General features: G+C 46.8%; 2 protein-coding genes across 6 annotated transcripts in view; both read left to right on the plus strand.

Annotated features, from left to right (window-relative positions):
- Positions 1-16103, plus strand: part of PACSIN3 (protein kinase C and casein kinase substrate in neurons 3) — a 30006-nt gene extending 13903 nt beyond the window's left edge. For 2 of the 4 annotated variants that reach the window (XM_069857953.1, XM_069857952.1), the window contains exons 6-12: positions 277-432; positions 988-1163; positions 1951-2071; positions 2534-2670; positions 3229-3294; positions 3798-3958; positions 5539-5853. In XM_069857953.1, the coding sequence (XP_069714054.1) occupies positions 277-432; positions 988-1163; positions 1951-2071; positions 2534-2670; positions 3229-3294; positions 3798-3958; positions 5539-5654 (933 nt within the window). In that variant the 3' untranslated portion in view covers positions 5655-5853. Of the gene's footprint in view, positions 1-276; positions 433-987; positions 1164-1950; positions 2072-2533; positions 2671-3228; positions 3295-3797; positions 3959-5538; positions 5854-15808 lie in introns of those variants that run through there. The other 2 variants (XM_069857955.1, XM_069857956.1) reach the window with 2 other exon arrangements.
- A 468-nt stretch (positions 16104-16571) lies between these two features.
- On the plus strand, positions 16572-26606 carry ARFGAP2 (ARF GTPase activating protein 2). 2 transcript variants are annotated; one of them, XM_069858081.1, is made up of 17 exons: positions 16572-16695; positions 16793-16911; positions 18024-18096; positions 18607-18738; positions 18829-18909; positions 19765-19867; positions 20502-20558; positions 21143-21187; positions 22263-22315; positions 22725-22861; positions 23502-23633; positions 24090-24218; positions 24300-24428; positions 24789-24915; positions 25029-25119; positions 25226-25344; positions 25768-26606. In XM_069858081.1, exons 1-17 carry the CDS (start codon positions 16624-16626, stop codon positions 25786-25788), a joined length of 1620 nt encoding a protein of 539 aa, XP_069714182.1. In that variant the 5' UTR covers positions 16572-16623; the 3' UTR covers positions 25789-26606. The 2 variants fall into 2 exon arrangements, with proteins under 2 accessions (XP_069714182.1, XP_069714183.1); XM_069858082.1 differs by lacking the exon at positions 21143-21187.
- Positions 26607-26867: the final 261 nt, after the last annotated feature.

Raw genomic sequence — 26867 nt, forward strand, 5'->3', positions numbered from 1 at the left:
TCTTGTTCTTGGCGCTTCTGTAGCGTCTTTTCCATGTGGGAAGACTTTGGTAACAGGCTCTGTATTCCTGCATGGCAGATGGGCACTGTAGAGATCATTTGGAGGTACCTCCTCCCTGTGGACCATGATTTGCTAAATGCCAAATTGGCATTCCTATTTATGTTGTCCTGAAACAATTACTGCTGACTGTAACAAATGTTAAAGTGCCCTCTCTGAGTAATGGAGGCGGATCAATGTGGTCAGGATCATGGCTTTCTCTACACCTTTCTCCTGCAGGTGGAGACATCTAAGAAAAACTATCATGCAGCTCGGAAGGAGGAGAAGACGGCCCATACAAGGGAGAACCATGCAAAGGCAGACTCGTCTGTCTCACAGGAACAGCTGCGCAAGTTGCAGGAGCGTGTAGAGAAGTGCACTCAAGAGGCTGAGAAGGTGAGTGTGTTGCATGGATGTGAGTCGCAAGGATACTCCTTGAGGAAAAAGCACAAGTTGAAATGTCACTCAGTGAAATGGTTCCTACTGAAATATGTAAGGAGGTGAGAGATCCCATTTTCTGAGGTTTTAGCGAGTTAGACTTGAGACTTCAGTGGTAAAGTAAGGTCTCTCTATCTCTGGTGCTTGATAAGATCTAATCTATAAATAAATATATAAAAGCAGGGGAAGGGTGGATTTAGTGCAGGGTCTGGGAGCTGCAGAGTTGAAGATTTGGCTACCAAATGTTGCTGGTTTGTCTGTCCAAAAGTGTGAACGTGCAGAAGGACCCCTCTGGAAGAGGGTGGCAAGGAAGAACAAGGAACTTGCTGGAATATTAGAAGGGCAATGGACTGGGATACCAGCTGCGGGGTTTCTTTCTCTGATGTGCTTGTTCAGAAGTGCAGGGGGGAAAGACCCCAACTTGTTAGTCCCAAGCCAGAGCACGGGCAGTGTCACTGGTGTGACATCAAGGCAAAGCATCTCACCACTGCTGTTTCTCCTGGGTTGATACAGTGCAAGGATCAATATGAGAAGATGCTGGAAGAGCTGAACCGCTACAATCCCCGCTACATGGAGGACATGGAGCAAGTGTTTGAGGGCTGTCAGGAAGCAGAGAGCAAGCGATTGTGCTTCTTTAAGGAGATGTTCCTGAATCTGCACCAGCATCTCAACCTCTCCACCAATGAAAGGTATTAGCCCTGACACAGGAGGGAAGTCTGCCAGCCTGGAGTGTCTGTGGAAGGGAGCTGCCTGCTTGCCTCAGCCACGTCTTGCTCTTTCCGCTTCCAAGTGTGTCTTAGAACTGGCATTTGGTCCCTTTAGGCTGACTAGTGGTGGTGTGTCTGATCTTGGAGAGTGCCAGGCTCCTCAGATAGGATTCTTTGTGTCTCTGAACCTATCCTTTTCCACTGCTGTCCAGTACTCTCCTGTGGGTGTGTTTCTACTCTATGAAATGCCTCCATGTTGCTATATGTAATCCCAGTCTGAGAAACATGGCTCTGTTGCCTTCTAGTATCTATAGCTATTGCGCCCATTCTGCCCTGAATAAAAAGACCTTTTGTAAGATAACTCTAAGCCCCCAAGTTGCCATTCAGTAGGGTTTACAGAGGGGAAATAGGTGCAGCCAAAAAAAGCTTCTATGCTTTATGGTGGAAGGAACAAATCTGAGCTGCCTCCCTGTTGGTGTGCAAGAACATGCTGGGCTCTTTCAGTGCTTATCTGATGAGCTGTGCTGAGAGCTGGCAGGTGTTAGCGACTGCCACACCTAACAATCCTGTCTTGTTTGCCAGGCTGACCCTTCTGTAAGGGTGGTTCTGTTTTCTTAGGCCTGATCAGGTGCTGCTCTAGCATCCTTAGCCCTGTGGGACTTTGGGTGCTATGTAATTGTGCATGAGGTTGCACTCTTCCTTCCTACTTGGCTTTTGGAGAACTACTGAGGGACTTGTTACTGATGGTTCTGTATGTTCTTGGTCCTAGTTTTCATGCGTTGTATCGAGATCTCTACCAAGTCATCATGGCTGCAGACAACCAGGAGGACCTGAAGTGGTGGCGCAACACTCATGGACCAGGCATGGCGATGAATTGGCCTCAGTTTGAGGTGATGTAGCATTCTAGAGCATATCATTACTGTTTCCAAATGTTTAGCTGCTTTACTGAAATTGCTGGATTGCTAGTCTAGTGTTTAAAAGACTTTGTCTTTGCTCAGCGGGCTCAGGATGTTAGGCTTTATGAAAATTTTTGTTGTGTTGCAAGCTCTTTGGTGCCCAAAGGGCCATGTGCAACCCTGCCAAGCTGCAAGTACTCAGCCATCCAGCTGCAAGGTCAAACAGCAGGAGTTGGTGCTCAGGGCTCTGGGACAAGTTCCTGTTATAATTTTGTCACAGCTCCTCTTATTGTGCTTTGGGATTCAACAGGAGTGAGCCTGCTATGCCAGCAAGGCCTTTTGGCTGACCAGCCCAGCCACAACTGAAGTATGATTTGGTGTTCTGTCCTGGTCAGAAAAGATGCACAGAGCTTTTGTTTGAGTGGCTTGATGGTGTTATTGCTTCACTTTGAACAGGAATGGTCCCTTGAAACACAGCGGCCGATCACCAAGAAGGAGAAAAGTGGCAAAATGGCTGACGATGTCACTCTGACCAGCATTTTGCCTGCACGAGATGGTGTTGTCACTCAGACCCCTCTGCAGACAAGGCAAAGGTAAGGGTTGAAGTCTGGGATACAACCTGGTCCATCGTCTTGCCTACACCAATCTGGAAAAGACAGGGAAGAAAATGAGGTTTAGGATAGCTGCTTTTATTAGTCTAGTATGTACTGTCTCACAAGGTGCCTTCCTTGTAAAGACCCTTCTAGTGATGAGATCGGGCCAAATCAGGCTAATGCTGTGTGAACTTCTGGCATGCGTTTCCCCAATTCCTCTTCGTCCTTGACAGAATGAGAAGAGTTGGACTGGCAGCTTTTTCAGTGAGCTGCACTACATCCTAAGTGTAGGCATCGTTTTGTTGGTTTTTTTTTTTCTCCTGGTGCTATGTACTACCTGACAAGTCTGGATATAGCTGCTTTCCTTGCCCGGAAGCAAGCTGGAGAACAGGGAGAGGCTGAAGAGACTCATGTCCTGCAGTTCCCATGGCCATCCTGCTTTAAAAGGTGGACTCTAGCCTAAGTGAACTGGGCAGAAAACAGGGATATAGAGATGTCTCAAGACCACTACTGTATTTCAGTCTATTGGATTCAGGGGCCCTGTTTGCCAATCTACAGGTTCTCCTACCAAGAGGAACACAACAGCATCTTCTATGACAGCCTGAGGGCACCCACCCATGTGAAGTTAGTATGGAACACAGCCTCTTCAGGGGTTTTTGGGTTCTGTGTGCCTATCCTCTGCTACTTCTCCTCTCTGCTCTTATTCCTGACTTGGAAAACAGCATTCTAGACATGTCTTTTTGGGATAGGAGACATGACTTTTCCTGTGTATCTTATTTTTGGCTGGAATAACTCTGGACACGGCTGGGCTCTTGTTAGGACCAGCCTTTCTTGGATGAGAGGGTTTGCTAGAGTGGGATGAGGTCATGAAGATTGTGCATGTGTGAAAATACTTTGAGAATTAGTTACCCTCCAGGCTCTAATGCTGGGATGCTTTCAATCAAATCTAGTATTTCTTGGGATCTCTTCTCCTTGTTCACCCTCACTTGGATGTTGGGCCTCTTGCACCTTGTTCTATAGCATTGCAGTGTCAGTGGGAGTCAGGGTGGTGCATGATTCAAGAGGAGATGGGTGAGAGATAAGTCTCCTAACAACTATATTGTTCCCCTCTCCTTTCACTTACAAAGTGGAGGGAAGGAAGACATCTCAGAGTGGTCAGATGAGGACACTCCCAAGAAGTGCCTGGATGCCAATGGACATGAGAAGGATATAAAGGTACCAGGTGTACGGGTACGAGCGCTGTATGATTACACAGGACAGGAGGCTGATGAGCTGAGCTTTAAAGCAGGTACAGAAGCACTAATCTCTTACTAACCTTTTGCTGTCTGTACTCGGGATGACTGAATGATTGAAACACTCTTAAAAACTGGATGTCCCACATAAAAACGTATTCTTCTTCTTCCCCTGGCCTGACCTATTGCCAGTTCCTGTGAGGTGGATGATGTGCTGGGCAGTCCAACCTGTTCTAGACAAGAAACAGTGAGGCCGTGTAAAGAGTCTGCCTGGGCCTCTGTCACAGTGTAGGTGGAGCAGACCCCTACTGTTAAAACATCCTTCCTGATGCCTCTTTAAGGCATTTATTCTGCAGTGTATCTTGAGACTTGATGAAACGCTCCTTCCTGTGGCATTGATACAAAAATTATGTAGGTGGTCTGGATTGTCCTTTTGATGAAGTAAGCTGAAGACATGCTTTGGGAGAAAGCTCAGCTGACTCACATGCACTGCTTAAAGCAGAGTTCAGCTGGCATAAAACAGCTATGCAAACTTGCTCAAAGTGGCTATCTTGAGTGGAGATCCTGGCTCCCAGCAGAGGGTTGACTGAGAGAGAATGCTGGAGCAAACAGATCCTTCCCCTTTTCTTCCTCCAGTTAAATTTAGTTTGAATGTGCCATGTTCTCCAAATCAAAGAGGACATCTGGATCTTGAGAGTGTCTCTAATCTTGCTTGGTTTGAGTCTTGCGTGGTATTGCTGTGCTACACCTCTCCAAAACACACCTCTTTTAAGAAGGCACTGCTATCTGTTGGTAGCAGGAACTTGTGCCTGAGGTCAAAGTTTATGCTGCAGTGTTACCATACTAGTAAACCTTCTAACACTAACTTGTTGCTTTAAAATGTTATGCTCTAGAAAGTGACTCTGCTCTTTCCACCTAGCAGGTGTAATGAGGCATGACTGGTTAGCTTTAGTCATCCCCTTTTTGAATCTACTCTGAGCAGCATGCACCAGTAGGGCTTAAGCTTAACAGCAGATGACTCTTGTTCTGAGCCTCTGTCAGCGTGGGATGTGCCTATTGATGTAGTCAGACCTTCCTGACCTCTTACTACTGGTGGAGAAAGGGACGTTTCTGCCCTTTCCCAAAGTAAATGTAGGAAAGTTAAAAGCCTTTCCTGGTCATAGTCTGAGGAATGAGTTGATACCATGCCTTGCTGGCCAAATCAGATATTCCATCATGGAATAGCCATTTTAGGTCGCAAGAGCTAGTTCTTAGTAGCCTCTTACATTTCCTTCCTGCCTGCTACAGAGAAGCCACCAAGGAAGAAATCTGAGATCCTTCTGATCTGGCTGGCTGGTAAGCATGTCCCTCTGGGGAGTAGAAAGCTGGCAGAAATACAAGGCACTAATTTCTAATGTTGAACAGCAGAAGTGAAGGTTTGTCTGAGTTGCTTGGAGATGGTATTGAGCACAGATACCAAAGGGGTCCGTAACTCTGGCTTTAGTTAAACTGTGCAGTATGAAACAACATGATAAGAGGATAGAAGTGTGGTAATTCAGATCAATGGGTCTTGCTTTTTATTAACTCCTTTGAGGCAAGGAAAAATGTCATGAAGCCTTTTCCAGGGCTGCTTCCTAATGACTGTTCTTGCTTCTAGGTGAAGAACTAATGAAGATTAGTGAAGAAGATGAGCAGGGCTGGTGCAAGGGTCGACTTCTCAATGGTCAAGTTGGACTCTATCCTGCTAACTATGTTGAAAAGGTTGGATCATGATTGCTGCTGCCCTGCTAGTGTCTCACAGCCATACCATTATCTCCTGCAGAGGTCACTAGGTCACTGCTGGCCCCAATCCACCTTTGCAGGATATCCAGCAACTTCTGGACTTTGAGGGCATGTATTCCATATAACTAATGCTTCATTTTAAATGTGTAGAACTATAGGGATTTTCTAATAAATAAACAAGGATGAGTAACATCTTCTCTGACTGTGAGCACAATAGGAGTGCAGAAGGGAACAGATACTCTTGATTTACACTTGGAGGGAGATGAATGACACATGCAACTCTTCAGAACAGAAAAAGGATGCTTTCTTGGCTTCAATGCATATGCATCAATAGGGTGATTGGGTCTGCCCTGCCCCCAAGCTTCCTGTTCAAGGAGCTTTGGATGTGCCAGCTTCTAGAGTTGCTTCCACTTTTTGGCTCAATCAAGCTGACTGGCAGAATTTATATTTCTTGCCCCATTTCTCTCAGAAGTCTTTAGTATCTTTCATCTGCAGGCTTGTTTGCTCCCCTGGTAAGGCAGATGGTGTAAGTGATACAGTTTCAACAACCTGCATGTCTCTTACCACTGCCCTCAGATTTATTATAGTGTAGCCTGGGGACAGGAGCCAGAGGTTTGTCTCGCATAGAGTGGCTGTTCAGGTTAACAAGTTGTGAACAGAACTGTCTGGCAGCAGGTTGGAGTTGACTCAATGTTCCTGAGCTAGGGAACACTGCCCTACAGTCAAGGCTGATATTAACAGAGACAGCCACATTCCAGTGCTGTTCTGCTTTGGACCCCTAAATGTACTAATATCTGCTGGGATTTCTAATGCTTCTAGATCATTTTGGCTATACCTCTCTTCATGAATGCTGAGTGTGTACCAGAGATCCTCTTTTTCCTTCTCTTATATATTCTTGACTTACACATGCTAAAAGTGCACTCCCTGTGTTGCTAAAGACCCCTGCACTGTGATGAAGAGTGGCAGAGCGTGGAAGCTACCTGCTGGCTAGCACAACATTAGCTGTAGAGGGATAACTCTGCTTCAGGGATACTTATGCCCAGTTGCTGAGTGCCATTTAATGGGGAGGGCCTGTCAAGCATCTTCATCTGGCCTGTCTTTCTGCCCGTTAAAGCTCCTCAGGCTCCTGAGACAAAGTGAGGTCCTGATCCTAGTGCTCTGTGTATTCAGACATGAGGACTGATGGACTCATTCTGTATGTGACAAGTTCAAGAACTTGAGGGAACAGAAAAGGAAAAGCTATTTTTTTTTGGGGGGGGAACCAAAATGAAACAATAGTTTAAAAGCTGTTTGATACATCTGCAGTTGAAAGTGGTGTTGAAACACACTGAGTTTGCAGAAACCTTCTGTAGTGAAATTTTTGTTGTGGGTTAGCACATGTGAAGAACTTGCTTAAGTCAGACTCAAAACTCAGTCAAGCCTCCACCAACCAGACCAAGGTGAACTGTTTGGAAAAGGGATGATACAGATAAAGTCTGAAGTCATAGGTGAGCATCTGGGATTAAATGACTGCAGACTGTTAACAGCAGCTAGTGAACAAAAAATGCACATTTAACAAGTGTAGACTGAAAAGGAGGTGGGGATGGACAGATTCAAACACTTATAGGAGATTAAAGTATCACAGACATCATGTTACCTGCCTGCCAGACAGAGCAGAAGTTAACCTCTGACAGCACACTGGATGCCTTGAAATGGAGTCTGCTATGGACAAAGAGCTCTGAGACCAATGCTATTCAGTGCTTTTGTGAGACCACAGAAATGCATCAGCTGTTGAAAGGTCTTGTGCAAAGTATCTCTAGCACAGTACTTCCTGACTGGGGGGAGAGGTGCAAACCAAAAGAACAAGGCTAAAGCATTTTGTTCGAGAAGTGACAGTACTGATTCCAAGGAAAGAGACAGTATTCCCAAAAGGTAATTGAAGATCTAAGCAACAGATATTAAAAATGTCTGGATTTAGCTATGAATTTACTTATTATTCTAGGTCCAGTATTTGAAGAAACCTTTAAGTTTGTGCCATGTAATTAGAGGTTGGTGTGTAAACACTTGAATTTACTTAAAGATCTAGTATCTGCTTTCAGTACTATATCCCAGGTAAACTATTGTCCCTGTTGTAATAGTAATTGCAAGCATTCCACTTGCTGACCCACAACTGAATGGTTTGTTGCTGCTTTGTCCTAACACGTGAATGTGAAGACAAGGTGCCTGCCTGGCTTGTGAGATAGCACAGACAAAAACGGTTGGGGATAAAATGACCTGAGATGTGCTATAGTGAATATTGAAATTTACCTTGTTAGCTTGGATATTTTCAAACACTGATGCTAACCTTTCATGTAAGGTCAAAAAGTTCTGGAAGGGAGTTATGAAGGATAACGTGGAGGCTTGGCTTCAATTCTTGAGTTCAGGCTATAATTAGGGATAGTGAGGTGTGGCCAGAACCTGCTATGAGGAGAGAAATGTCCAGTGGACAGGACCTCTGATTACAGTGCAAACAATCTGAAATTCTGCAGAATGAAGTCTGAATGGACTTGTTTGTCCTAGGAAAACAGGACCACCTGATCATTGAGGGCTGCTTGAAGGTTTCTAGAAATACTGACATACTGCAGCTTAGGTGAGCAAGTCCCCTAAAGGAATGTTTGCACACCAAAAATTCCTTCCAAGAGCTGAAGTAATGGACAGGAGACAAGACATTAAGAATGAAAAACTGCTTGGCTGGACTGTACCTAATAAATTTTGGTATGACACTTAGTCCTGGCTACCTGAAACCAGATGGATTAGTAAAAAAGAGCCTGTGTAAGAAAAAAAACCCAAAACAAACAGCTGGAGGGGCGAGAAAGAAGAAAACCAACCACATTCAAACACATCTAATGGTCTTGTATTAAACTAATAGCTCTGCCTTGAGACTTACTTTTCCATGGAAGCAAATGAAGGTTTGTTAACCACAAGGGCTCTAGTTGAAACTTGTTATGCCATCCCATGCCAAAAGTTTTGTGTGTGAACTGAGAGGTTTACACAGGTATTAATTGCTGTGCCTGAACTCCAGAAGGCCAGCAAAGCCTATTCTTCCCCTGTGGCTTCTGTAAAAATATACAGATCTGTCTCCGTGCCTGGTGGGCAATACAGCAAAAACATTATCTAGTCATATTTTTTTTTTTTTAATAAAGCCACTCATTGTGGAAAGCTTGTACATCTGTGGTTGGCAGATAATTAATTTGGTTCTGACATCTTTGTGGAAAAGAATTTCTAAAGCATCATGCAAAGCCTGGATTTCCTGTTGATCATGAATTTTCTAGGAAGAGGAAGTTAAAGATTGTCTATGACATCACACCCATTTCCTAAAGCAGCTGCTGAGCTTGCTCAACCCATTAATGATATTTCTGCCTTGTAGGCAAATCTGAGTGGCAGAGCCCCCAGGACAGCTGTGCTCTGTGATGGCAGCTGAGAGCTGTAGTTAGCATATAACTCTCGGTGGCTGTCCCACAGCTCTGCATGGCACTTGGGGCCACTGGTGCTGCAGTTTACTTTCCCTCTCACTTCCCTATTCCATGTCCTTATGGCTGGTTTGCTTGGCACTAAGCGCTGAAGCAGGTGCGACTATGTGGCAATCCTGCAGAGACACCTCAGAGCTGTTACAAACTGTCCTGCATTCCCTTTGCTCCTCCCTGTCTGCACATCCACCCCAAGGCTGCAGAGCTCAGCTCTGCTATTCCAGGCAGGTTCTCCCTGACTGAGGTGTGGGATGTGTGTGAACTGAGGCTGCTTCAGTTGCATTTCCAGAGCTGCAGCTCCTAGCTGCAAAATTCCCTTCTCTGCTAGTAAAGAAAGCTGGTACCGTTGCTAATAATGGGCTTGAACACTTCACTCAGACCAGTAGGTTATCATTAGGGTAACTGCACAGAGTCTGGCTGCAGACTCATGGGGGAGAACCTGAGAGAAAGCCTGTGCTAAAAGCTCTCATCTTGACCCATGGAAATGTGGTTGGAAAACCCACTACAGGCTGGTGGGAAAGGTTCAGTAAAACAAGGAAGAATAGTTAGGCTGCATGATATGGGGCAAAGTGTCTTCAGAGAGATCTGGCACCAAGGTAAAATAAAGGAGAAACAAAGAGTTGCAGCCAAGTGTTGCACCACTGCCCAGAACCTGGCTATAAGGAGCTGGAAAACTTGGGAGCTGCAAGGGACTGAGACCTCTTACCAAGCTGCTTAGGTTCTTAGAAGATCAAAGAGCATGAATATGACATTTCTGGAGAATATGAATAAATCCTTGCTGAAAAAGGGGCACAGGGGAGGAGGGGGCAATAGGGTGGGCTCTGTCACTGGAATAAATAGGCTGTTTTTCTGGTGAAACATCTTGCCTAAAAAATGTGGTTCCAGTGAACATTTACAAACCAAATTTCAGGTCAAATCACTTAAACTGTTATCAGCACATCCATTTGACTGACTCCTGCTTTTCATCATTGAGCTTAAGGCAACTACAGCTGCAGCTTGAGACTTGCTTTCTCCACAAGCAGTGTGGTGACGGTCAGCACTTCTTCCCCCTTAGTGTGGGGTGGCCATAGTCTCTCTTCAGTCTCAGTGCTTTCACTGGGCCCAACTATTTACAAATCCTGTGGTCACTTCCTCCCTATGTTTCCTTTCTATCCCACTAGCTGGAAGTGTTCTTCCAGGTTGTGCACTCTCCCCCTTTGTCTTCACTGCTTCTTTCCTTCCTGATTCTATTGTTCCTGCTTTGGGCAGGAGGCTGACACCTAAACAGTCACTGCCCCTAGCTGTGACCACATTAGCCCTTTCTCTCAAATTCTCTTGAGGGCTTCCTTGCAGGTGCCACACAGTTCCAAAGGAATGCTTTATCCACAATCCTGTGGATGTTGGTCTCACCAGTGGCCCTGCATCCCCTCTACATCTTGTGGCCGCTTGTGAAGCTGAAGCACTGCTGCCTACTCCTGCTGCACCCAAACCCCTTATAATAACCTGTTTGACAGTGATGCTTGCACTCTTTTCAAAAGAGCTTCATAGTAAACCAACATATTTTTCATCTTGCCTTGCTTACCCTGTCTTTTCCTTAGCTAATCCTGCCCTGCTTTCAAGGGTCACTGTCTTTTGTTTCAGGCATGTTCCTGATGCCATGAAAAGCCAGACTCAACATTCAATGCCAATTTGATTATTAATGCGACATCGGGTATGCAGGATATAGCGCCACCTAGTGTGTGTGCAATTATTGAGGCTGGTTACATGATTTTTATAACTATACATATTCATATAGATTCTGGGAAACACATTACATATTTATTATTTTTCCTGGAATAGGTGTGTCTATTATAATCAGTTCTCAGAATTTATTTACATAAGTTTCCTCCCCGGATGCATATGTTCTGCCCTCTGGGGGCCTTCTTTAGGGGTCTCTGGATGAAGGCCGTAGGTCACCCTCGCAGTTGAATTTTTCAAGTCCCCTTGCACATGCTCTTAGACTCCTTGGGCTCCTCTTCAAGGCTGCATCTAGACCTAGCTGGTCCTTTTTTCTCTTATCATTGCACTAGTCCCTGTTATCTAGCTTAATTAGATACATTCACATTCTTTCCCATTCTTTCCGCAGCCTTGCTCACAGTCCTTTCTTAAGAATAAGTATCCACGCACAGGCTAGGTAAAAGTTATTATTCAAGCTAATCCTATATTTTAGTTCTAAAATCGCAAAATCTACACATAATATTAATTCAGCAATGCAGTGACAGTCAGCATTTGACCAGGCTAAGGATACAACTCAGCCCACGGCTGCCACTTGCCAGAGAGGACGCAAGGGACAGTATGTGCAGCAGGACCAGTCTTTCTGCCACAACACAACCCCAAATTGCATCAACCCAGCCATGACTGTGCTCCTCAGTATCTTGCGAGTTACCCATCCATTTTGTTCCTTAATTTGTGTGTTCCTTCTACCTTTGCTGGCTTTTCTCCAAACCACAACATTTGTAAGACTGCAGTAAAATTGTGTAAGTTGTAAACCTGAACAAAATATTCACTCTGCACATAGTGTATTAGCTCCTTATCTCAGATTTTGCTGGAAGCATTTCATGGAGTCTGTGTGTGATGTGGCTGCCTGCTCCACTTTTTACTAGGAAGGCAGCTACTAATTACACTGCATCTGGCACACTGGCAGGCTGGTCACCCACAACCCTCAGCCAGCTGCTTCCCTTGCATCAAACCTAGCAATATATGGCCCTATGGGAATGCAGGGCAGCTTGCTGATCTGACAGAAACCTAACCCAACCCAAGGAAAAGTTTTCTATATGATCCCTGAAGCCGCAGGAAACTGGGCTTCACACTCCAGGAAGGGACATATGTGCTGAGAACCTGTCCCTTGTTCTAGTGAGAGGTAGAATGCTTTCTATCTGACTCTACATTCCTCCTCCCCTCCACCTGTAGATATGCTTGCTCTTTCCACTACTGAAAACTGCCAGGCTATCCTGAAGTACTAATCAGACCGTTCTCTCAGCGTTACTGACTATCCCCACTGGAAAACATCTGGATTGGTTAGTGTCTGTAAACTGCTTGGTAAGAACGGGGGAAAACAGGTAATACACTTGTGCTAGGGATTGTTCTTCTCCCCAAGACATCATTGTAGGTTGCTGGTACCCTACTACTCACACTGTGATCCATGAGAAATATATCTTCCAGTTATTTTTTCAGACAGTTTACTGAATTTGCTGTCCCCCTTCCCTAATTTTCTTGTTCAGCAAAAGCATGACAGGCCAAGGAATCTGAGGAGAGCAGGACTCAACCACTCATCCCTCTCCTGCACAGTCCTTTCACTCATGTTCTTTGCTGCATAGTGACAAGACAGCATGGTCTTCCGCTCTGCCATCTTGCTTCTGGACAGACACTTAAAGAAGCAATTTATCTTCCTTTTGGCTCTGACCAGAAAATGCAGGGCAGGTTTTATTCCCATCACAGGACTTCACTGCCAAGCCTCTCCAGCTCTTTTTCACAGTAACCTCGTCCTCAGACAACAAAACTTCAGTACTGCAAATGTTTCCCCAGTGTACAGCAGACTCCAAGGACAAGCCTGCTCACCATCCTTTGCTTTCCTGGATGATTCTGAGGGCTGTGTTTTACTGAGAGGAGGGTAATGGCAAGGCAATTCCTGACTAGGAGGTGATTACGAGGCTACGTTGGGCTCAAGGCCTGGTGTCACAGCAACCAGGAGGAAAGGGGCAGATATCAGATGAAATGCAGCACCAAAGCACAAGATGCAGGAAACAGCAAGAATTGTGCAGTGATAGCATGTGCTCGCAGGGAACAGCCAGCAGCAGGAGGTCTTTCCTGTACTGACAAAGACAACAAAAAGAAGCTGACTATTTCTCAGGCCAGCAGCGTGCTCTTCCTGCTGCTTTTGTGTAAAACTGATGAACAGGATCAGCAGCCTTGCCAGGACTTGGAGCAACTAGCATAGGCTGGAAGGCCTGCAAGGGCCAGCTGAGGTAGAGAAGCTTGAGTAATCTTGCTGTAGCAAGGCTTCCTAAGACAGTGCGTTGAATAAAAACTGTGCACCCTCCACAGAGGAGAGGAGCCTGCACTGTATCTCCCCATGTCTCCTAGGTACAGACAGGCAGAGACAAAGCATGACACTGGCCTATTTGCCTCTGTGGCTGATTTGTCCCTACCTGGACACACTCTCTCTCATGAGCCCCAGCTGGGGTAATGCCAGCATGAACAGACTCTGTCCCTCCTAACCCTTGCACAGCATCTTCATCACTCAGCCAAACACAAACCTAGTGAGAACAAAGTCAGCAGAGGAGAGGAGTAGCACAACACAACAGATAGTGACAAGGCAGGATCAAGCAACTCAGGTTGAGACTGCTTGAGCTGTCCTGAGGTGCTTCCACCCTGCCACCGCAGACTCCCTTTCCCCTCCTTCTGCTGAGCTTCAGTCCTCAGGGCCCTGAGGACACTTAACAGGCCTTGATTGTCCTGAGCCTCTACCCACAGCTCCTGCCCACAGGTCTGGGGGTGGGTGTATTTTCATTTAAGCTTAGCTTGGGTCTACTGCTCCCTGTCTGAGCTAAACTGGATGAGTGGTGGTCTCTAGCTGTGCCTTGGGTTTATTGTGCCCTGTAGACTGGCTGAGCAGCTGGACCTCAGATGTGCTGTGCCTTGCCTTGCTTTGCCATCACAGACATGCCTGGTGATCACTGGGCCTGATGCTGACCTGTGGATTGCTTTCCCAGCTTGACTTGCAGACTACCTCATCACCATGAGCTTGCCTGGTTATCTCAGTTCTTGGCCAAACCTGGGCCTGCCCCACTTGGGTACTGTGGGGGTGGACTATGGCTGATGAAGAACCAGGACTGCTGGCCTTGGGAATGCTTCTCTTGCAGCTCTCCTTCTCTGAGGGTGCAGCCAGCCCTTATTGCTCTCTGACATCAGCTCTCCTGGTATGACTGCCAGGACAGCTGCACTGTGAATGAGATCAGGGAACTGCACTGGTTTAAAAATAGCTGCAATGAAAAAGCTGTTGGTTACTTTTACCTGCATGGATCCCACAATATTGTTTGTGTAATCCCAGAAATGACCATATAGGCACACTTAAGGTAGTGGCATAAGAGCAACTGACACCAGGAGCTACTTAAGGCAAAACTATTGCCAGCAGTGAGCACTGGCAGGCTGGATTAGGCTTCACAGATCAGAAACTCATCTTGGAGTAGCTCAAATCAGATGCACCAGCTTGAAGCCTCTCATCTTACTGCAGGTCAACATGCCACCCGTATCAGGTCTCACCCTGACCATGTAGTCTGAGCTTTGTTTATTCCCAGAACACAGACTTTATACCCCTGATAAACCTGCAGGGGTTTTGTACAGGTTTTTTTTCCCCCAAACAACTAAATTATTCCTAATTGAATCTCTATGTTCCAAGACATTATGGATCTTACTAAGATCATGGGTTCCTAGGTTCTCATTGCAATGAATCCTACAGTCTGCCTTGTGTATCTGTGAAAAATGTAGAAACGAGTGAAAGAAAGGCCTTCATACTTAAGCTGAAGGTTGTCTTGTCTAGACATTAGTACTTTTAACTGTTTCTTTTTGTGACAAGCTGGTGCTACAGAGCAATCTCCTTCTGGAAGTAAGGAAATAGCAATCCATTCCATCCCAGTAATAACATGCTGCTGATTGGCTTTTGTCGTTGTTGCCATTTGGAGACACCTGCCGTTCTGCAGTGTTCATTTGCATTTTCTGGACTGAAAGACAGAACAGACAACCTGCTACTGACTTTTAATTCAAAGCACAACCATGTCTCTTCTTATTTTTCTGGCATTTAACTGAATGACTTTCTAGTCTATTCCCTCATGCCTCAGGGCAGGTAATACAGCACTTTAAGGTCCTGACACCATCTTCAGTCTGAAGTAACAACTTCCCTACCTTGATGACTGCCTCATGCTGTATTGATTACTGTACAACATTAAGGAGGTCTGCTTGGGATGTCTCCGGCCGACTAAACAATTTCCAAGTCTGTTCACTCCTGCTGGTGTACCAGGCCTGGTGTCCTGAGGTCCAGCTGCTGCAGCAGCCAACACCTATGAGAACTCATAGAATTGTAGAATCCTTAAGGTTGGAAAAGGCCTCTCAGATCATCCAGTCCAACCATCAGCCCAATGCTGCTGTGCCTACTAAACTGTGTCCCAAAGTGCCACATCTACACATTTTTTTAACACCTCCAGGGAAGGAGACTCCACCTTTTCCCTGGGCAGCCTGTTCCAATGCTTCAACACGCTGTCAGTGAGATTTTTTTCCTACTATTCAATCTAAACCTCCTCTGAGCTTTCCCTCAGGGAGCACTGCCCCTTGCTATTCTGCTGTGTTCCGGCCATGTCTCTGCCATGGAGCCCGGAGCAGGGCACGGCCAGGAGGGATCCCAGGGGTGCTGCTCCCACAGTGCAGGGCTGAGGGAATGACACCAAAAGTGCCAGCAAATAAACTCTCCAAGGCTCATTTCGGAGTGTTAGAAAGCAAGCACACTTTATCCGGTCTGGACAACACGAGGGAGCAATCTCCATCCATTGTGTGTAGCGGGACAAGAGCTGGGACAGAACGGATTTCACACTTAGGTGCATGTGGATAAATTTTCCCAGAAATCTTATGCATATGCTATTACTTTCCAAGGGCCGATTTTAATGTTATTATGAACTTCAGGAAGATCAAAACTCTTGCAAATTTGGAGCTTTGCAGCCAGCTCTGCCTGACCTTGCATTTGAGATGGGGAGAGACTGCAGACAAAGGGGACTACAGGAGAAGACTCATCTGTTCAGCACAGACCATGCTGCACACAGGACGTTCTCATCTCCAAAGAATGAACCGGGTCTGGAAAAACACTGAAAGAAAACGCGCTGGCTGAGGGACACTGCCTAACTTTCAAAAGAATCACAGTTACTTAAATGAAACTTTACTTTGGCTCAAACCGAAGATAGTCCACTTTTTGTAATAGTAGCCACTTTCCGTATGAGGAACGAGGAAGGCGCCGAGCAGCCCGGCGACGGGAACCTCCCCGTTCGCGTTTGGAACACGGCGGGAGGCGGTTTGCAGGGGCGGGGAGGGAGGGGCCGTGACACACGACGGGGCGCGGCCTGTGAAGTGGGTGTGGCCCGGAGGGGGCACGGCTCTGCTATGGGGCGTGGTCTAGAGATGGGCGTGGCCTGGTGGGGTGTGGTCTGCTGGGAAGGGGACGTGGCCCGCTGGGACAAGGGCGTGGGCGGTTGGGGGCGTGGCCTAGACACGCAGACACACGTAGCCTGGCGAGGGGCGTGGTCTGGAGAAGGGGCGGGGCCTTAGGGCGGGGCTGTGTCCTGATTGGGCGGGGTGGCCGACGGGGGCGTGTCCCAACGGGAGGGGGCGTGTCCCAACGGAAGGGGGCGTGTCACTGCGCGGCCCCGCGCCCTCCCGGCTTCCGTTGCCGCGGCGGCGCCTGGGAAGGAGAGATCATGGCGGCGGAGCCCAGCAAGGCGGAGATTCAGGCGCTCTTTAAGCGGCTCCGCGCGGCGCCGGCGAACAAGGTAGCGGGGCCGGGGTGGGGGTCGCGGGGAGGCGCTAGGGGCGGAGGGGCCTCGGGGCCGCCGCCTGAGCCCAGCCGCGCCTCTGCCTCCGCTCCAGGCGTGCTTCGACTGCGGCGCCAAGAACCCGAGTTGGGCCAGCGTCACCTACGGGGTGTTCCTGTGCATCGACTGCTCTGGTGTCCACCGGTCCCTCGGCGTCCACCTCAGCTTCATCCGGTGCGCGGGGCCGCGGGGGAGGGCCGGGGAGCGTCGGTGATATGGTTGCTGAGGGATATGGTTTAGTGTTTGGTAGGAACGGTTGGACTCGGTGATCCGGTGGGTCTCTTCCAACCTGGTTATTCTGTGATTCTGTGATTCTGTGATTCTGTGGTGCAGTCGCCTCGGGGCCGGCGGAGCCCCGGGAGCAAGGCCGGGGGGACCTGGCTTTCGCTGACCTTGCAGAAACGCGGGCTGCGCTGCTGGGGAGCCCGGGAGGGCCGAGACTCTCGCCGGCGCAGCAGCGGCGGGGAAGGGTTCCTTGGGCCAGTAAGCCTCGCTGAGCAAGGCAAAAAGAGGGATCGTAGAATCATAGAATAGTTTGTGTTGGAAGGGACCTTAAAGATCATCCCGTTCCAACCCCCCTGCCGTGGGCAGGGACACCTCCCGCTGGATCAGGCTGCCCAAGGCCCCATCCAACCTGGCTTTGAACACCTTCAGGGAGGAGGCAGCCACAGCTTCCCTGGGCAACCTGTGCCAGTGCTTCACTACCCTCATTGTGAAGAAAATTAATCTTTTCTGTATTAGCCTGGGGGGAAGATGATGTTAGATTTTCAGCCTATTTGTTCTTATTTTCAATACTTTAAAAAATTTACATTTCAAGTGATGGAACTGTGACCTTTACTTATTCAGGGATAAGCTGAATAACTGGTATGAGGCACGCTCTGTCATCTCACTTGCTTGTTTTCTCAGTTGCTTTGTCATGTGTTCTGGCCTAATCTGTGGGATGGGCTGAATAAGAGTCTTTCCTGTTGTGGTGAGATCACATGGAGAACAAAAGTTGTTGGCTGTGCTTTTCTAGCTCAAGCTCTGCCCTCTTAGCAAGTGATACAACTGAGAAGTCCTCTAAACTTGGACTCTTACTTGGTGCAAAGCTGAAACTGCACTGTTTTCCTCACTTTGAAAGTCCAAATTTATTTCTTAGGTGAGCAAAGAATTTATCAAGATGTTCTTTCTGCCTTTACCTTGCTGTACTCTGGGATAGGAGTGGGATAACTCACTATTGTAGCTTAGAGCTTATTTTTTGATATGGTATGATTGCATGTTATTAATATTAATTGGTTCTCACGCAGGTCCACAGAGTTGGATTCTAACTGGAACTGGTTCCAGCTGAGGTGTATGCAAGTGGGCAGCAATGCCAATGCGGTGAGGGGCCTCTGTAGGCATTTTGCTTGCTATCCCTCTTGCTAATCTACTTCCTCTGTTTCTTGTCTTTTTCCTGTGTGGCTTTCTGGGTACCCACCAGAATGTGTAATGAGGGAAGGTGTTCATCAGGTGTGCTTGGAATTCAGACCGTGACCTTCGAATGCTTTGTTTTCTGACATGCAGATCTGTCATTTCCTTAAGTCTCATTTAAATGAGAGGTATGGTCCCCTTAAACAAAAGGGGTTAGTAACACTGATCAGTTTAAATGCTCATGCTTGGCATTGTGATGCAGAAACATCCTCCTGTGGAAGACAGGGGTGGTTTTCTTAGGCCTTTGAGACCTGGAGTTAGACTTCTTGGAGTAAGTTGATCAACGAATGGTTGGTTCATGCTGTGTGCTCAGTATATCATTCCTTGTCTCTGGGAAGTTGCCTTTTTCTGTTGAGTTTGTCTCATGCTTGCTTGGGTGTGATCTGGCAATCAGGAGACTAGATATTCTTCTTTCTTCAGACTGCTTTCTTCCGCCAGCACGGCTGTACTACCACAGATGCCAACGCTAAGTATAATAGTCGAGCTGCCCAGATGTACAGGGAGAAGATCCGGCAGCTGGCAAGTGCTGCCATGGCCAAGTACGGCACTGATGTAAGTCTGAGCAGCTCTATCCTGGTAGATGTGTAGTGCTGGATGCTGAGTCTTGTAGGATACCTCCTTTTTTCCCTCTTCTCTCTTCAGCTGCTTATAGATGGATTGAGTGGAGCCCCTGGGCACTCGCCTGACAAGAGTGATGCCGATTTCTTCACAGAGCACACACAGGTGAGAACTGTCTAAACCAGACAGCCTTAACAGCTCTCAAATAGCCAGCTGTTCACCTAGAAGCAGCCCCGACTTAGTCTGGCAGGACTTTAAATTGTATACGTATTCAGCAGTAACACAGAAGAACTAAGAATCAGACATCAGCCTGGGACATTGTTGTGGATCTGAACAGTCCCTCGTGGGGCCTGTTATATCCCTGACCTTTGTTTTTGAGACCATCTTTATCTTTAAGGAATACTCGGAGCTACTCGCCACTCCCTGGAAAATACTGTGTGTGTTCTGTTAGTGGTTAGTCTCTATTTACAGTTAAAGCTAGTCTCTATTTACAGTTAAAGCAAGAACTGGCTGTTACTTTAAACTTCTGTATTGGTCAATTTTTCAGCGCTTAGACCCGGGTAAAGTGGATTTGGGCAATTGTTTGCATAATGCTAGGTGGACTTTCTCAGGTGAATAGAGAGTAATGTGAGAATTGGCTGCATGGCAGTAAAAACAACAGAAGTCAGGATTATTTAATTTTCCAGGGGAAGCTCATTGGCGCTTCCAGATTTAAGCTCATCTCCCCAGCCTAGGAGGTCTTTGCAGTAGCCAACTCTCATACTGCTATTGTGTGATGCTGTCATTCCTCCTGGCCTTCCGTTCACCTAGTTTCCCTTTTTTTCCTTTTAATTTTTGCTCCTCTTAGGGCAATACGGACTTGTCCGTATGTTCTTTTGTCTTCAATGAAGGCATAGTCTGGAGTTTGGAACACATTTCCTTTGGCTTAAAACTGAACATAGGTCACTAAGCCTGAAGTAAGTACAGGGTTGTTTGGTTCATTCATCTTCTGAAAAAAATGGAATGAGTATTTCCTTGCAGTCTTCCAGTGCCTGGGATGTAGCGGATGCCAGCCAGAATCCTGCACAGTCTTCCCTGGAGGTGGAGAAAGCAGCAAAGTCATCCGAAGGCAGTGAAGTGTCAAGTGAGTTCCCTGCTGAATCATTTTCTCAAGAACCTGACTTCGTTTCCAGGAGCGTGCAATTCTGGACCATGGTTGGAAGGGCTGAGCTTTTTGTTTAGTTCAGGCTTGAAGGAGCAGAAGCTCTGTGATGTTTAGTTAAATGAGTACAGACTTCTATAAACACTGCCAAGTTTGGAATGAGTTCTCTGCTTTTCCTGAAATGCACACAATACTGTGCTAGGGGTTAGCTGCCCCGTTTCCCTGCTCCCAGACATAATTATCTGTTTAAAGACTTTTCTATCCCTCAAATTTGGTGGGTCTGGAAATGATCTATGAATGTAAGGCAAGGAACTGTTTCTAGGATGAATGACAAGGAAACCAAGAATCTGGGAGCACAGCTGTAATTTGAAACAGCTTTTTGCATTCGCCTGTAGAGTGTGTGCTTTCAGTGCGTTAAGAACACTGTTGAGGGAATAACTTCCTCTGTGGAGGCATAAAGTCATCGTGCTTGGGAATTGCATGTTTCAGACTGTAACTTAGCTTGTTTGGGGTGGAGGCAGAGGAGGTAAAAGAGATGTAGTGGAACTGCAAGCACTCTGAAAAGGAGGTTGAGAATCTCTGTGATTAATGTTCTCTTCTGGTTTTGGGCCCACAGATTCCAGCCAGGGTCCTTCTATTGACTTGTTGAGCACATCTCCTAAAGCTCCTTTAGGTAAGTAAGACTTTTCACTCTCTCTCAGATCAGTCTTGCTCTTAAACCTACTGTATAAGTATATACTGTATAAATAGTAAGGTCAGTGGAGCTGGAACTGATGAATTAATTTCCAGAACATCTAAAGACCATATCTTCTTGTGGCGTCATTACTGAGGATCCCTCTAAACCCCAAAAGGAAGCCACAGTTTACTGGAGGATTCCTCCTCCTTTGGATGGTCGAGTTCAAAGCTGTTGCCTTCCCAAGGCTTGTTTTCATTTTTGAGCTTTGGACAAAACTTGGCATTTGCATATCTAGAACTTGGCTGATCAAGGCCACATAACTATGGTGTCTGTTTTTTGGTTTGGCTTTCTTTTTCCTTCCCCCAGAAGCTTTGAAGAGACAAATTAAATTTTAGTTTGAGTAATAGGGATTTGTGTCTGATTCTCCCCTACCACTGCTGTCCTGGCTGCTCACAGCGCGTCTCCCTGGAGCTTCTTTTCTTACTGAAAGTGTGCTCCTAGCCCAAGTGGGTTCGTCCTGGGTGGAGAGTCTGCGTCCTCAAGCATCAGTTGATTCCCCGTGTTTTATGTCTCTTCCTCAGACATGTCCATGTATCTATCAACACAAGGGCCTGCTCCTGCCAGAGGTAACTGGCTAACAGCTGGCCTGTGCTGGCTGCTTGTGACAACTCTGCTGCCCCTTCTGGGATTCTGCCTTTAACTGTAGCTTCCTGTGCTTTGAGGGAGAGAATAAGCCAAAGCTTACATGTAACGTATTGGGATCTAAACCAGCTATTGCTTCTCTGGAAAGGGATCCTATTGTGATTTCTGATATTAATTCTGTCAGTAATGTTACCTGACAGAAAACGCAAACAACCCCAAATAGCTAGCTGAAAACAATCTTGGATAGTGTGGATGTTTTGAATCCCTCCATTCCAAAAAATTCAGGTAAGACTAGAAAAGATGAAAGAGGGATCTAAAGTATGAGTTGACAAAAGTCACATTGGTGTAGAAAGTAAGGAGATACTTCTGTGGAAGAAAATCCCAACAAGGGTGATAAAAAAAATTTGGATCTACATGTTGCAAGCTGGGATCATGTCCTGGGTAGTTTGCTTTGTTCTTACACTTTTCCCCAGGCATCTGCTGCTTGGCTGTACCTCGGCTGGTTTTATGAGTGTGACATGCTTCATGCCCTTTGTGTGACAGGTTCCTGGTGCAAGGTGTTGGGGAACCTGTTGCTTTTACAGCTCACTGCACTTCAGATCCATTTTGTCATTGGAATGTTCGTGTAAACTTGACTTTAGGGTTCTTGTCTCTTTGTCCCTAAGGCATTGGTGAGACACTGACCCTTCATATAGCTCTGAAGCTACATCTTCTTAGATTTATGTATGGAATAAATCTAGTCTTTCTCTAATTACCCTGATCCTTACTGGATAGGGTTACCAACTGCATGACACCCGGAGGAGCTATTTGAAGGACTTAATTCACTTTAGTTTCCCCCGTCATGGACATACTTCTCTAGGCCACCACCCTGCAATTGTGGAGTTTTTAAGTGTGTCTTTCTCGGATGGGTGAAGTCACTTAGGTTTCTGATGTGAAGCTGCATGGTGTGCCCTGGACTGTTTAGCAACAGGGCTGTGGTAGATGTTGTGGGCTGCTGACTAATTTTGGCTTCTTAAATTAACTAATTTCTGCTTATTTGCTGCTTCCCTTCGTTTGCAGAACTTAAATCCTCCCTCATTGGAAAGAAGAAGCCAGGAGCTGCCAAGAAAGGGGTATGTCTGAGCTCTTGTTTTATGGAGAGGAGGTAGGTGTCTCATATTACTGCTGTCCTTTCCCTGGCCCTTTCTGCCCTTAGCCAAGATGTGTGCTAAGAGATCCATTTAGGGAAGGGTAAGCTCTGATTATATCACTGCTTATTTTGAAAGATAGCTTGTATATTAACAGATAAAAACAATTAGGCTTTGGATAATTACTCGTTATAGTCTAAAGTGTCTCTTGGCGTGATCCACTGCAATGTTAACTCTTCAGTGAACGCTGTTGCAAACTGTACTGTGTCTGTAGCTTGTGACTACACAGGGAGACTGAAGGCCTGATCAGTGCAGCAAGGAGTAGGATTCTGGTTTTCTATGATGAAAAATCTAGAGTAAAGAAACTGCAATATTTTTTGTTTTGTTTTTCAAGTTGGGTGCAAAAAAAGGTCTTGGAGCCCAGAAAGTGAGCAGCCAGAGCTTCAGTGAGATTGAGCGGCAAGCCCAGGTGGCAGAGCAGCTGAGGGAGCAGCAGGCAGTGGAGTCCAGGAAACAAGCTGAGGAGTCCATGTAAGTGCCTGTTTGGGCTGAATACCTTGCACTCGTAAGGCAGAAGTAATATGAGTTTAATGCTGGTCACCCTAGGACGACATAATGTGAGTACGGAACGTGCTGTGCAATAGGGTGAGCAGAAGCTATATGCAAATATAGTCTTTACAGCAGGGCACAAGTTACAGTGCCATATTTTATTCAAATTAGCACCTCTGGAAGAATGTAAGGAGCAGATATGGAAGTATTTTGTGGTTTTGCTGACCTTTGGAAAGGACTGAAAAAGGCAAAGTCTGAACTGGATGGGGCGTTCAGTTTGGGGTTGGGGTGGGTGACAGTGCTTACAATCATGATTAGCCAGGGGTTGAATCACAGTGGGAGTGAGGTGGGAAGACAAGCAATAGCTTCTACACAGGGATTTTTCACAGAATCACCTAAGTTGGAAGGGGTCCACAAGTATCATTGAGTCCAACTCTTATCCCTCCATAGGACAACCCCAGAATTTACACCGTGTGTCTGACATATCAACATGCTTTGGCAGAGCTGTTGTGGAAATAGGTGTTTTGATGGGTTGTCAAGGTTACTGTCCCCCTTGTGCCTCCACAGCATGGACGTGGGGGAAGAGTAATGAACTGGTACCCACCACAGATCTTTCCTTTAGAGTCACCTCAATGCGACTGGCTTACCAGGAACTGCAGCTCGATCGGAAGAAGGAAGAGAAGAAACTTCAGAACCTTGAAGGGAAGAAGCGTGAACAAGCAGAGAGACTGGGCATGGGCTTGGTGTCCAGAAGGTACTTGGCTGCGAATGGCATAGGACAGACGGGTGCCTTGGAAGCACCCTGATCTGGAAAGGTTTCCTGAAGGCAGTAGTTTGCTGCTTTTGTCAGATAAGGAGCTGATTTAAAGTGTTTATGCACTGGATTATGTCTGAAAATGCTTCAGGCCCCAGAAGGAACAGGCACTCTGTTCAGAGACTGTAGCTCTTATTAGAGCTTTTCCAAAGGTGTGTGGCCTGTCAGTATCTAGCCTTAGAGCCCTGCTACTTGACAGATACTCCCCTGTAGAATACTTCCCTTAAGAAAGTGGCTCAAGGTTTCTGAAGGAGCCAGAATAAGCTAGATGAGTGGTGAAAGGAGATGGTCTCCCACAGTTCTCTCTCAAGGCTCAGGGCGCTTGCCCTGCATTTGAAGGTTTGGGGCTGGGTGCTGTCACACTCATTGACCCTGACTGCTTGTTTGTTGTGCTAGTTCTGTTTCACATTCGGTGATGTCTGAGATGCAAGTAATTGAGCAGGAGACACCAGTGGCTGCAAAATCTTCCCGATCACAATTGGACTTGTTTGAAGATGCTGGAGGCTTCACATCTGGACCTCCCAAGTAAGACTTACCTTCAATGTATTCTTTGGCTTACTCCTGAATTTAATATCTGGTCTAAATTACCTATTCCTTGGTACATAGGTACAAATACAGTCCCTTCTCATTCGAAGATGCATTTGGCTCACGATGGGAAACGGACTCTTCATGGGGTATGGACAAAGAAGAGGAACCTGAGGCGACCATTTCCAATATTCAGCCAATTTCAGACAGGTAAAGTGTTTGGCACTGTTACTGTACTTGCCTTGTGTGGGGGTCAAAGGGATAGATCTAGGAGCTGTGAGGAAAGATGCTGCTGTGTTATGATGGGAGCCTCGTGCTGCAGAAGATAACCTGCATGGTCAAGCCCAGGAAAAAGGGCCTTCAGTGAAGGAAGATTGGGCACATCTTTGTCTGTTGTGTCTCTGCTTGATACAGCCCTTACAGTCATCAGGTGGTGGCTGTCCTCAGTTGGGTAGCTAGCACTTGAGGATTTGTTGCTGTCCATGGATCAGGTGGGGTCTGAGAGAGAAGTCAGCTCCTTTTCTGTGATGGTGAGCTTAAGATGAGAGGTCTCCTCTCTTGTTTTCTCAGACCCACCAGTAGGCGGGAGACAGAGAACAGGACATCCGTTGTGGAATCCAATGAAGCTCGACAGAAGTTTGCAGGGGCTAAAGCTATCTCGTCAGATATGTTCTTCGGGCGGGAGGCAGATGCTGAGGTAGATGCATCCTGCAGTGCTTAAGCTGGTACAGCTCTGGCTTTATCTCCTCCTGTTTCTCAGGTCCTTTGTTCTCTTCCTTTATAACCATCTTGTTTTGTTTTCCGCTGCAGTACGAAGCCAGATCCCGACTGCAGCAGCTCTCGGGCAGCAGCGCCATCAGCTCTGCAGACCTGTTTGGAGAGGCTGAGAACACGCACTCAGGTTTGTTAGCTCTCAGTGAGCTGTGGAAGCGGGTGAGACTGGAGAGGTGGTCAGGGTGCTCTCTGGAGCTGGGGGACTCCAGCCTCACTCCTGCTGCTTCTCACAGGTGGTGTGTCAATCGGAAACGTCCTGCCTGCCGCCGACATTGCACAGTTCAAGCAAGGAGTGAAATCAGTTGCTGGCAAGATGGCTGTCCTCGCCAACGGGGTGATGAACTCCCTCCAGGTGAGGTTATGCTAATGGAACTTTCAGACAGGCTATTGTTATGCTCAGGGACTTGCACCGTAGCCTGCCTCCTACTGGAATTATTGTCTTCTCAAATTACATGGGAAGTCCCAGTGAGACCTGTCTTTTGTAGCTGATGACTACACTACAACAGCCGAGCAATTCCAGGTGGCCATTGAAGGCTACTTGGCCAGCGTTACTTTCCTGCTGGACACAGGACACCTTGTTATATCAGATGTACCTTTTCCCACAAATCCCTGGCAGAATTTAAGAAGTTAAGGGCATTTTACTTCCTGCTTTTGCATGTTGTCCTGTCTAGGTAACCTCTGCATTCCAATTCCAAACACCCCAAGACCTTTTTACCTGTCTCTAGAGTTTGTGTGAAGTGTTGTAGCGTGGTTTCTCGGTGTGTTTCCTCCCCAGGATCGTTATGGCTCATATTGATGACCCAGGGACTGCAACCCAAAGGGAAGCCAGCAAGAGGCACTTATGCCACCTTTTCCTGGAGTAAACTCTGCAGGATCGTCTTAGTTTGTCTGGGGTGGGTGGGAAGGGGAGAAGGTAAGCAGAGGGTCAGGACATGGCTGGGCCCAGGATGCTTTCCAAATATTTCTGGATTCTACTCTATTAAAATTCAGTGTGCCCTTGTACCCACTGCTATCTGCTAGCCAGTGGTGACAAGCCTTCCTACAGGGTTAACCTCACTGCTGTAAAAGATATGACAGGAACTCCTGGGCTACCTTCATCAAGGCTCCTGTCCTTGGCCCATACCTTAGCTCACCAAGTGACAAAGGAAAGGGGAATGCTATTTTTCTGACCATTGTGTTACTTGGTTCCCACAGACGTGACTGGTTTTTTTTGTTCTGCTCAGTGCTCCCAATCCACAGTGCTGTGGAGTCCACTGTATTTGCAGGGTTTGACTTTTACCATGGGATAATCCTTTTTACTGTCTTGTAAACCAGCGTATATGGATGTGGGAGAAAAAAAATCAAACAAAGCAAAGATTATTTTTTTAGCTTCCACTTATATAATCTGCAAAAAAGGCCCAGGTAAAGAAGTACTGTAAAGAGGTTTACTGGATCCTTGGTTATTTTGTTGCCTAGCTTTGGATCAAGGTCAAAGGTGTGAGCCTGACTTTACCACGATGTGAACTTCTGAAGTGCAGCAGTGAGTGAGGACTGTCATTTTAGTCCTGTTCAGCTTGGCTCTTGCCTCCAAGTGGACAGCCCTCTTGGTTTTAACAAGATCCTGTTTTTCTCTTCCTTGGACTATGCTCTTGAGGACTGGGTACTAAGAAAAAGGTGTATGGGGGGAGGACCTGGTTACGTGCAAAATACTAGCAAAAAGAGAGGCTGGGACTGTTTGCTCTGGAGTTTCTGCTGGCAGCCCCTGTGAACAGTTTGGCCCTTCTGCCCAGCTGGCAGGGCTGAGTGTCGGCAGGGCTGGGGTGGGAGTGGCACCTTCCCCTACTGCTGAACATGGATGTTCCGCTGTCCCAGGATGCTGGGCAGGGCCGGGGGTCA

This window comes from Phaenicophaeus curvirostris, chromosome 5 (assembly GCF_032191515.1).
Source record: "Phaenicophaeus curvirostris isolate KB17595 chromosome 5, BPBGC_Pcur_1.0, whole genome shotgun sequence".
NCBI classification, from domain to species: Eukaryota; Metazoa; Chordata; class Aves; order Cuculiformes; family Cuculidae; genus Phaenicophaeus; species Phaenicophaeus curvirostris.

Bases quoted from the DNA above. Each gene is read 5' to 3' on its own strand.
- ARFGAP2 (XM_069858081.1), top strand. From the start codon at position 16,624: ATGGCGGCGGAGCCCAGCAAGGCGGAGATTCAGGCGCTCTTTAAGCGG. The intron at 19,868-20,501 runs GTGAGTTCCCTG...TTGGGCCCACAG, and splicing joins CGAAGGCAGTGAAGTGTCAA to ATTCCAGCCAGGGTCCTTCT. The intron at 23,634-24,089 runs GTACTTGGCTGC...TTGTTGTGCTAG, and splicing joins ATGGGCTTGGTGTCCAGAAG to TTCTGTTTCACATTCGGTGA.